Source organism: Lathyrus oleraceus, chromosome 4 (genome assembly GCF_024323335.1).
Source record: "Lathyrus oleraceus cultivar Zhongwan6 chromosome 4, CAAS_Psat_ZW6_1.0, whole genome shotgun sequence".
Classification (NCBI taxonomy): domain Eukaryota; kingdom Viridiplantae; phylum Streptophyta; class Magnoliopsida; order Fabales; family Fabaceae; genus Lathyrus; species Lathyrus oleraceus.
Window position 1 is genome coordinate 30,919,782 of NC_066582.1, and position 11,752 is coordinate 30,931,533.

General features: G+C 34.4%; 2 protein-coding genes and 1 long non-coding RNA gene across 3 annotated transcripts; 1 reads left to right on the plus strand and 2 right to left on the minus strand.

Moving 5' to 3' along the window:
- Positions 1-483: 483 nt before the first annotated feature.
- On the plus strand, positions 484-4,086 carry LOC127138591 (protein SMAX1-LIKE 4). Its single transcript, XM_051065071.1, has 3 exons — positions 484-1,419; positions 2,212-2,422; positions 2,507-4,086. Exons 1-3 carry the CDS (start codon positions 647-649, stop codon positions 4,001-4,003), a joined length of 2,481 nt encoding a protein of 826 aa, XP_050921028.1. The 5' UTR covers positions 484-646; the 3' UTR covers positions 4,004-4,086.
- Positions 4,087-6,167: 2,081 nt separating this feature from the next.
- On the minus strand, positions 6,168-7,031 carry LOC127138592 (uncharacterized). Its single transcript, XR_007808817.1, has 3 exons — positions 6,943-7,031; positions 6,447-6,506; positions 6,168-6,360 (listed from the first exon to the last, which is right to left on the minus strand). It is a non-coding gene; the product is annotated as an uncharacterized LOC127138592 (long non-coding RNA).
- A 2,315-nt stretch (positions 7,032-9,346) lies between these two features.
- Positions 9,347-11,533, minus strand: LOC127135837 (zinc finger BED domain-containing protein RICESLEEPER 2-like). Its single transcript, XM_051062470.1, has 3 exons — positions 11,468-11,533; positions 11,108-11,151; positions 9,347-10,776 (listed from the first exon to the last, which is right to left on the minus strand). The coding sequence occupies exons 2-3, from the start codon at positions 11,130-11,132 to the stop codon at positions 9,347-9,349; spliced, it is 1,455 nt and encodes a 484-aa protein (XP_050918427.1). The 5' UTR covers positions 11,133-11,151; positions 11,468-11,533.
- Positions 11,534-11,752: the final 219 nt, after the last annotated feature.

The window sequence follows — 11,752 nt, forward strand, 5'->3', positions numbered from 1 at the left end:
TTTTTTTTCCTCTTTAATAACTTTTTTTGAATTTATGCTGGCTTTGTCTGTCAATTCAAAAGATGATGATGTGGAAAATGGTGGGAAACTATCCGATCTAAGTAAAAAGCTTTGATTTCAGGGTCCACATTAATTGTTATATTCTCTAATTTCTTATACACCTTTACTTGCTTACAACAAATCAAATTATACTGATGAACATGGAGAAACATATCATGCAGGTGACAGTTAATGCTGTAGATCACTGCAATCCTCAGCTTTTCATGCTTACATAAACATGAACCTCTTCATATCAAACATCCATAATCTTACATCACTTCTATAACATAGTTTAAGTATAAATAATTCACTACTTAAGTATATTCAATAGTGGTTAACTAAAGTAATGTGAAGTCAAAAAAGTTGCCTCTTTAAACTAAAACAAAAAGAGAATTAAAGAAAAAAGATAAAGTAATGAGTGACAACAAGTATAAAGAAAGCAGTGAAGAAAACCTACTTGCTACATTCTCTCTCTCTCTCTTTCACTCTCTCTTTGAAACTCTTTCTGTTAGTTCCAAATTTCTGTGATAGAAGAAAAGAGAGAAACCATTAAACCAGCTTCTTAAGACAAAGAGGGAGGTGTAAGGGGGTGTGTATATATCAAGTGATGCGCTCAGGAGGTTGTGCATTGCAGCAGACCCTCACATCAGAGGCTGCTTCGGTTTTGAAGCATTCTCTTGTGTTGGCTAGAAGGAGAGGCCATCCACAGGTCACTCCTCTACATGTAGCAATCACTTTACTAACCTTAAGACTAAGTTCTTTCAAAAGGGCTTGTCTTAAATCTCATCAACCTCATCATCACCAAACTTCGCATCATCATCCACTTCAATCGAGAGCGCTCGAGCTTTGTTTCAATGTAGCTCTTAATCGGCTCCCGACAACACCGTCTCCATTGATTCACTCTCAACCTTCACTTTCCAATGCTCTCATTGCGGCGTTGAAAAGAGCACAGGCTCATCAAAGACGAGGCTCCATAGAGCAGCAGCAGCAGCAAACCGTTCTTACCGTGAAAGTTGAGCTTGAACAGCTTATTATATCGATTCTCGATGATCCTAGTGTTAGTAGGGTTATGAGAGAAGCTGGATTCTCTAGTACTCTTGTTAAGAACAATTTAGAGGATTCTTTTTCGCCTTCGAATTCTGTTTTTAAGTGTTACAATAGTTCTGGTGGTGGTGTGTTTTCGTCTCCTTGTTCACCTTCTACTAGTGAGAATCATAGAGAAAACATAAACCTCGGAAGTTTCAGACAGAACAATTTCATGGCTTCGACGAATGCTAAGTACAGTTCGTCTGAGTTTAACTCGGTTCTGTTTTCTCCACCGAAGAGAACTGAGTTGATGACTACTTCAAGTGGACTCGGCTTGACCCTTCATTCTTCCAGGTAATCTTTTGCTTAATCAATAACAGTACTACTAAGTGCATCTTTGAATTTAAGGCAAGTTTGACAAAATCAAAGTAGCACGGTGATTTTGCTTAACCTCTAAGTGTATTCCGTTTTTCGATATCATAGTGACGTACCGTGGTTCTGCAGTACTCATCGCTAATCCAAACATAAACTAAGTGCATGTTTGGACTCACAGTGAGTTCAGCAAAACCACAGAGCGCTACTGTGATTTTGTCAATCTATTAACAACATAATGATGTTCTTAATTTGTTTGATTTAGTGCATAAAATTTCTCATAATGACTTATAAAATGCAACCATGAAAGAAAGGTAAACATAAGTACATAAAAGTGTTGTCTAGTACTGAGCTATGGCAGAACACATGCTAAAAGCATTGTTGGTTGGTAGTAAGGCAAAATATGAAGCAGAGTCTTTCCTTCTGCCTCACTTTAGTTTGTCAGTATATAACAAACCAACCTCTTACACATTAAGCACTCATTATTTTGGGTTGGAGAGACAAAAAGACTACACTTCTATGAAACACGGACAAAAACAATGACAGTCCACACGACATGACAGTGACATAGATAATTATTTGAAAAAATGAATAAATTGAACGTAATCACAAGTGTCGATGTCGTGTCAGTGTCCGACAATGACATAGGCACAAACACGTCTTTTTTCAGAGATGTCGGTATTACATAGCTACACTTTATCTATAGGAAAATAAAGAAAATTTTTGTCTGATTCTGGATGCTAATTTTGTTGAATTTCTGAACTTTATTTGCAGTGTTCTTGATTCAAGGATAAGCATCTCTCAGAATCCATCTCATATGATGGAAACAAAGCCATTTAGCAGTAATAAGGAGCACGAGGATAAGCTTAATTGCTGTGAAGAATGTGTTTCCAACTATGAAAAAGAAGCTCGGTTTCTCAAACCTGAACAGAAGAAAGCATTGCCTCTCTGGCTTCAGTCTCATGGCACAGAAGAACAAAAAGAGGTAACAAATCATTGAATAGTAAACTAGTATTCACATCGATGTTAGTACTATTGGCTTATGAATGAGTAATTTAACGATTTTCAGGATGGATTAACCGAGTTGAAACGAAAATGGAATAGACTATGCCATTGTCTCCACCAAAACAAACTGCATCAAAACCACTGGAATTGGAGCAACAACAATCACTGTTCAAATCTCAATAATTCATCAAGTTCCATATCGAATAACTCCAATCACACACCTCGATTCCGTCGCCAGCAATCGTGCATCATTGAGTTCAACTTCAACGATAAAAGGCAAGTACCAGAGCCAGCTTTTGATTCTTTCGAAAGCATGGAAGCTAAAGAAGTAAAGATCACTCTTGCACTTGGAAATGGTGGTGATTCAAGTGAAAAGGTAGGAAATGTAACTGATACAGAACTGCAACAAGCTCATGTTTGTAAACTATTGGAAGAGAATGTGCCATGGCAATCCGAAACGGTTCCTTCAATAGCAAAGGCCTTGATTGATAATACCAAATTATCAAAACAAAGTGAAACTACATTTACATGGTTATTTCTACAAGGCAATGATTTCATAGGCAAAAGAAGATTAGCACTTGCCATATCAGAATCAGTTTATGGCTCAGCTGATTTGGTTCTTCACTTGGACATGCTAAAAAAGGAAACTTTAACAACCCCATTTTCTGAAATGCTATTAGGAGCATTGAGAACACATCAACAGCTTGTGGTTTTAATAGAAAACGTTGATTCTGCTGATACCCATTTCATGAAATTTCTCTCAGATGGATATGAAAAAGGAAAGTTTGAAACTTTAAGTGGAAAAGAGTGGAATTTAGGTCAAGTTATATTCATACTAACAAATGGTGGAACCACAAGCATTGAAGAGAAGAACAACAACAAAACTGTTGTGAATTTGCTGTGGCAAATAACCGAAACTAAACCTAATTTTTCTAGCCCAAAGAGAAAACCTGAATTGGATTTGTTTTCCAAAACCAAGAACCCTAGAATTGAAGAAAATCAAAAGGGGTCGTTGATTTCTGAACAAGGAAGCAAAAAGACAGAATTTTTAAGACAATCAAGCTTTAACAGTAACACCCTTGATCTGAACATGAAAGCTGATGAAGAAGAACAAGAAGAACTTGAAGATAGCCCTAATTCAAGTGATTTAACAAGAGAAACTGAAAATGATCCATTGAAATCAAAAGGGTTTCTTGATTCAATTGAGAACAGGTTTGAGTTCAACACAGATTCAGACAAAGACAGAGAAAAGACAGAGTTTTTTCTGTCTAAGATCAAAGGGTCATTTGAAGAGGTTTGTGGTAAACAAAAGATGGTGAATTTTAGTGTAGATGAGAAAGTGATTGAAAACATGTTTGTTGGGTGTTGTTTTTTTACTAACAAAATGTTTGAGAAATGGCTGAAAGACATTTTTCAAAGGAGTTTAGAAACGGTTAACTTTGGAGGGAAGGAGGGTATACTTTTTAGACTTTGTTTGGGGGGTGGTGATAGAAATTGGGATAATGGGTTTAATGGTTCTTCTTTGCCTAAGAGTATCCAAGTTGATTGCTTTATGGAGTAAGCAATTTTGGGTTCTTAGGGTTTCTTGTAAAATGGGATAGTTTGTGTAACTTCTAAATTTCATAGTAGTATGTGTTTGTTTTTCTAACTTCTCTTTGTAACCTTTGTGTTATGTCAATCAAATTTTGCAATTTAATTCTTACCTAATAGTATGAAAACGACTGTCGTTTAAGATTTTTTTACACGGATAAAGAAATACATTTTAATTACTATTATATATAAATTTATATCAAATGAGTGCTCAACTTTGCAATCATACATGATCATTATTTCAAGCTTATTCGGTAATCAATACATTTGTATTCTTTTAACAAATTATAAAGAATATCATGATTATGGACTTTAATTAACTCTAATGAAGACAATAGATAGTTTTTTTTCAAAATAATGAAGGTAGTCCCAAAAGCTTAAAGAACTAAAACTAAAGTTGTTATAAAGAAATTTTAATTGGAAGATGTACCTCATGAAGACTACTCCACTTTCTCATATAGTTTTATTATTGTATCACTAGTAAAATAACCTGTACTTTTTCTTATATTAACTCTAGAAATTTTTACCCTCGTAACTAATTCTTTTATTTCGGTGTAAAAAAAATTAAAGTAATTGTATCTAGGTAAAATAGGTCGTGTGTATTTCAATTTTATTTAGGTGTTATGTGGATTTGATATTTTCCGTGTTTTTTTTTACGAATTTTGCTATAGAAAAATTTAATTATATAAAAAATTAGCAAAAATTATAAGTCTATCAGAATTGTGAAGGCCGGTATAATTTATGCGCCCTATTAAAATTATGTAAAAATGCCAATTGTTTTGACGATACTTTTTTAAGTTTAATATGTTAGAATTTTTGTTGGAAATTTAGTTATTTTATAATTTTTTATTTTACTAATATTGGCCACGCTGGAATCCAATGGTAGGGCGTACATGTCCATGGATCATCCACCCTACCTAACTATCATAGGGCAACTTTATTGCGTAATTAAAACACAATGACACTCAAGTACTTATGTTAAAAAGCTATGTAAGAATGTTACAAACATACCTTAAACTAACGCAGAAAATCATACTACTAGTACTAGACTTCATAAATCGCACTGCCGTCCAATCATACTTTAAGGTCAAAAGTAAGGGCATTAACAAATGCAATATATATATATATATATATATATATATATATATATATATATGGCTGGACAACGGGCCGGGTTGGACGGTTTCGGGCCCAAAAGCCTCACCCATCCCAACCCGCGGTTAAGCCATATAAACCCATTTTTGTAATCGGTTTGGACGGGTTGGGTTAGGACGGGTTGCGGGTTATGCAATCGGTTTAATCGGTTTTATTGGGTTGATATTATTTTGAGCCCAATAATACATTTTGATAATATTTTGAACTACAAATTACTACAATTTAGATTCAAAATAAATTCAAAGTATTAAAAACTTCAATCCAAAATAACAACTGTTATGCTACTTCCACACAGACCTTAAAAAGAAATTAATAAATTACAACCACTGTATGTCTGTATCATATACAAAAACTCAAAATACATGAGAAACAAGAGAACTTTTGAAAGTATATCAAACAGTTGACTGTCCATATTACATCTGCACATGGTTGGTTCATTCAGATGTCTCATTGAAAAAGTAAAAGAGGACGAAGCATCCATTGACACTTGACAAATGAGTTCTTCAATAGCTCGAGGAATAATCCCTAACTGCTCATTTGTACCATCCTAAAATTAATCATATACAATCAGAAACCACAGCATACATTGGATAACATTAATTAGCAGATGAAACCTTAAAAACAAATGTATGTAAATTATTAATAATGTATTACTTTCCTCGACTAGAACGGTTTAAGTTTTGTGTCAGTGTTCAAAAGATTATGAAAAGCATAGATGAAATTTTGTGCAAGTGTTCAAAAGATTTTATGAACTTGAAAAAGTTAGAGAAAGTAAGATAGGTACAAAGCTAACATAAGAATCTTCAAATTAACTACAAGCAAAAACACAGACTCACACACACAATTACATCTGCGAAACCTCATTTCTTGGCTCTCAGTGACTATGCTCTCCATTCATAAGATTCAAACTTGAACCTTACTTAAAGACCAGCATTGGATACAAAATATGACATATAATTAGTGAGTTTCAATTTGTAAATGTGCATCATAGATTATATCATCTCTGAAAATTTCAGCGCAACTAATTTGCGGTGATCATGAACTCGTAAAGGTCTTTCTCTATCCACCCATTCAACATCATTTACTTGATACAAATCAATAAATTGATTATATACTGTTGTATACCTGGCCTCTAGTATACCCAAAATCTGATTCACATACGTTGAGCGGAACCTGCACAAAGACGTAGAATGAAATGAAATGAACGATAATTCATTCTCCCATCAATGTCGAAGTTTACATATAGGGATGGTTCTTACATTCAGGATCTTCTTCTCAAATATGTCAAACTTGTTTAAAAATAACATGAAGGACGTTTTCTGTCAAGAAAAGAAAGGAACAAATGTTAAATGCCAAAATAGTATAAAGCTTCCTATATAAGTGTCATATATATGTGTGAGGAAACTTGAAAAGAATTAGGCCCTGTTTGGATAAACAACTTACTTATAGCTTAAACATTTATTTTATTAGTGCTGATGTATCTATTCTATAACAAAAGATAAAATAAAGTCAAATTGTTTTCACATAAACTATAAGTTGCTTTTATAAGCTACCCTTGAGAAGTTATGGAAATATGTTGAAAATAGTTCATGGACATGACATAAGTTGCTTCCGTAAGCTCTCCCAAACAATCTCACGAAGTGTTTATATGAGTCGATAAGCTCAAATAAGTCAATCTAACCAAACCCTTAGTTGACAACAGAATTTACCAAATAAACGTAGATGTTAGAATTTAAGAAAAGCGTGAAAGGAAACCTCAAAACATGGTTGCTTCAGGATCCATTCAAAAAGCTCCTTAGTTTCCATCAGTCTGTTGTTGCTTTCATCCTCAAAAAGTGTTTGATCATACCTGGAAGGAAAATCAAAGTCAACACTTGCGCTTTTCAAATCTCACAAGTACAATGCTTTTGGCAACAACACTTGATAGATGAATTGTTGTCTACTAACATGCTTTAAAAGCACAACTAACATCAAACATGGTTTTAGTCATTGGCAAGCATTTTATATATGGCAAAATAAAAACGAACAGAAAGTATTTAAAATATAACTTGGATATTTTTGTAGTACACACTATTTGAAAATAAAATTCCCAAACAGACTTTATCATTGTCATTATTAACCACATTATGATGTAAAATCAAATGGCAGGCCATACTCGCTAATTGCAACACAGAATATAACAGCTGTAACTCCTTCAAAAAGATGGATCCACTTTCTCCTCTCATTTCTCTGGCCACCAACATCAAAGAGTCTATAGACTTCACCACTTCTTTTATTTTCTCCAACAGGGCTGCCAAATAATAAAAATACATTAATGAAGTTAACCATTCTGTATACCATATTGTGATTAATAAAATGCAATGAGTAGCATACAAGATTGCACAATAACTCAGTAACGACATACAAGAACATAAACTACTCAACCATTATTAACAAACCATAGTAATGGATAAAGGAGGCTTTATAGTAGTGAAGTACCTTGCTCTCATCGGATATAACATACTTTGTAGAATTAAGATCGTTTTGAGCCAACTCCTTTGCCCCATCATGCAGTACCTATTTAAACACATCAAGCAAAAACTAAGGTTTACAGTTTTTCAACTAGTTCCATAATTATTACGCAACTCATGTAAATAATTTTCAGAATATGAACACGGAACACTGATCCGATCTATTTTCAGAATATAATTACAAATTTGTGAGCATAGAAAATATAACTGAATGCTCAAACTAGCTAAGACCAAAAAGAGGTTATTTGCTGGTAACTGCTACATCAGTGATTAGTCATACAAAAAAGGTCATAACTGCATACAGGGCATCATAACAGATGTGTGCATTCATGCATTAGGAGTTCAACACATAAGATGCATCAGAAGACAGATGTGCATTCATGAATTAGGAGTTTAACACATAAGATGCAATAACTAAGATGTGCATCTGCCAGAGACAGTGTGCACATTATCAACTAAGTTGCTTGCAGAATGAACTCATAACAGAAACAACACCATCTGAGAAAACAAATGTGCAGCAACCAAAAGAGAATTAAGCACCCTTCAACAGCATTAAGAACCAAAAAAAATAGATTTGGCGTGAATGACTAAGCGAACCTGTAATGTGAATGGTTTTATTAAGTTCTGTTTCCTTAGCTTTCTGAACTGCAATTTCTTCCCTCATTTACGGGACAAAATATATATTATTTGACCATTGAGTAGTCACAAAATATAAGTCACATATGACTTCAAAAAACATAGTTGAACTGAAAAATTAAACAAGAAAAATATTAAGCTTTAAAAAGGAATAAAGTAATAAATAAATCAAATTAATAAAGTAAATATACCTCCATATTTTTCAAGCACAACCAGAAGGTTGTGGCTGAGACGGTAAAGATCCTCTTCTTGCTGTAGAAGAAATTTCTTCAAATTCTAAAATAATGAAATAAACATTCTTTTATAAATATATAACAATTATGAAATAAAGATATAACATTTTTAAAAATAATTTTACCTGCTATAATATCTTCAGAAAGCTCAAAATCTTCCATGAGGTTCAAGTCTTTGAAATAGGTAAAAGACGGCTTTAACCAATTCTGGGTGCAAATTAATGCCTCTGCCATTTCAGGTTTTAGGGAGCTCCTATAAGTTTCTAAGACTCTCCCTCCCGTACTAAAGGCACTTTCTGATGCAACCGTAGACACTGGTGTGGCAAAAATATCTTTAGCTATTGTAGATAAAATAGGATATTGTGTTGAATTGTGTTTCCACCACACAAGAAGGTCAAATTTAGGATCCCTTTTGACACACTTACTAGAGTAAAAACCCTCAAGCTCATTTTGTTGATCAATCGAGTCTTGTTCCTCTAAATGTTGCTCAAAAGCATCGACTCTAGCCATTAGTGAAGGACGGCCAGCTGTTGTTTCATCATTGGAAACATTGTTTTCACCATTACCAAGAGGTTGTCTATTATGATTTTGGTCATAAGCTTGCTTATACCAATCATACAATTTTTGTAAGCTCTCTTTTATAGATTTGATCAACCCGGTAGCAAACACAGATCCGACTCCATACATATCCTTAAAAGTCCACTCAATATAACTCAACTTGTATCTTGGATCCAAAATGATTCCAAAATAAATCAACTTGTTCATCTTAGTAGCACACCCTCAATATCTATTATACTTTTCCATCATGTCCCCACCCACACTTGCAAAAACACCATTCAAGTTCATAGTAGCTTGCTTCAGCTCACAATAGATCGCAGACACTTGGTGAAAAGCACTATGCAAACTCACACTTTGAGAGGTGGAAAAAACATTAGTTGCTTCATAGAATAACTTTAAAAAAGATATGAAAGCTCTAACAATTTCCCAATCATCACTACTAGGAGGACTACCTTTTCCAAAGAACTCCCTATAGCTCGACTCTTCATACTCAAGCTTATCAAAAGCAGCTTGAAATTTCTCTACAGCCTCAAGCATCAAATATGTCGCGTTCCAACGAGTTGAAACATCGAGACATACTAGTTTTTTACAAGTTATTCCAGCAAATTCAATGCACTCTTTAAACTTGGCTGCCCTATGAGGTGAGGACTTGACAAATCTAACAGCATCCCTAACACTAGTAATAGACAAATGCTTATCTTTCAAACCCTCATTTACCACCAAATTCAATATGTGAGCAGCGCACCTCATATGAAAACATTTTCCATCCCCCATCATCCCATTCATAGTTGATATTTTTCTATGCAAATATGCTACAGCTACATCATTTGAAGTTGCATTATCAACAGTTATGGTAGACACATTCCTAATTCCCCAATCCCTTAACACCTCTTCAATCTTCCTACCTACCGTATCACCCTTGTGGTTTGGAATAACTGTGAAGCTTATAATTCTCTTTTGATAGTTCCATTCGTTATCCACAAAGTGTGCCGTAAGGGTTAAGTAGTTTTGATTTTGGATAGAAGTCCAACAATCAGTAGTAAGTGTTACTCTATTGCAGTCAGACTTAAAGAAGGCTTTTAGTTTTTGTTTCTCATCCAAGTGTAGCTGAAAACAGTCTCTAGCTACTGTACGCCTAGATGGGAGAGTAAGCTGGGGCTGCATTACTTTAGAATAGTACTTAAAACCTCCCCCCTCAACTGCACTAAATGGTTGTTCATCTAGAACCACAAAAATTGACAAAGCTTTTCTACAAGCTTGCTTGTCAAATTTGGAGCTAACATGACCCAAACTAGATCCTTCTGCAGAGGGGTATGTCAGAATAGTTTGGGTGGGATCAATGGTTCTAGGCTTCTTTGCACATTTTAGAATGTGATGGTTCATGTTGGTGGTGCCATGAGTCCTAGGGTCACATAGGTATTTTTTGTGGCAGTGTTTACAAGCTGCAGTTGGTGTATCAACTAAGTCATCTGGTAATCTAATAAAGTGCTCCCAACAAGCAGATGATTGCCTAGAACCACTTGCACTAGCTTTCCTCTTCTTTGTAGGTTGGGTATTAACTAATTCTGCTCCAACAACTTCAGTTGTTGCTGTTGAACCAACTTCATTCATGACATATTCAGTAGGTATAGTTTGATTAGGCTGACCCATCACTGAAAAATGACGGAGCCATAATCAACATAATTGAAGGAAAAGCAGGTTGCAAAATTTAAAATAGAAATCAAGTAAAAATTGGCTATTTGAAAAAAGTCATTAACAGATAAAATAACATGAAAATAGATGATAGCTATTTGAGTTGAAAATGAAATGCACTGAATTTCTACAATGACTTAAGAATGTTTGGATAACTTACTTCAGCTTATTAACCAACATAATTTACTTTTAATTATAAGTTCAACAAGATAATTTGTAAAAACAATTTGAAAGGTCCTAAGAAAAGCACTTAAAGTATGAAAAAAAGCAATAAATGGTGCAAGCTCTTACTTGTTTTCTGCTTTAGACAAGTCATAATCAGAAACAACACCAACCTGCAGAGAATAAAGAACAATTCAGAATAATGCGTATAAAACTCCAAAAATCCAATCAAAACTGTTGAAGACTAAATCCAATCAAAATAATGCGTATAAAACTCCAAAAATCATCAACCACATGAAATTCATAGGTACGTTACGGTGTGTTTCCGAGCATCATCCGAAAAACCTCATACTCCACCGTATATAAAAACCTAGGCTGGTTAAGGTGCTTTAAATTCGGTGTGCCATTAAAGTTTTGGAAAATTTCACCACTAAGCCGATTCTCCGACAAATCAAGATAAACTAAATGATACCAATTGTAGTAGTTTACCTGAGAAATGTGACCTTGAAATTGGTTTCTGCTAAGGTCCAAAACCTCCAACTTTAACACAAAAACATCTGTAACAGAACCCTGAAATAAATTTCCTGATATGTTAAGACTCACAATAGATTTCAACCCTGAAAAATCTGAGACACCACCAAAGATATCATTCTCTGCAAGGTTTAATGTCCTAAGATTAGGAAAAGCATCACCAAAACCATGTGGAAGTGTTCCATTCAACTGATTTGCCGAAAGATCAATTGAAACTAAAGCGGAACGGTGATTGAATACATA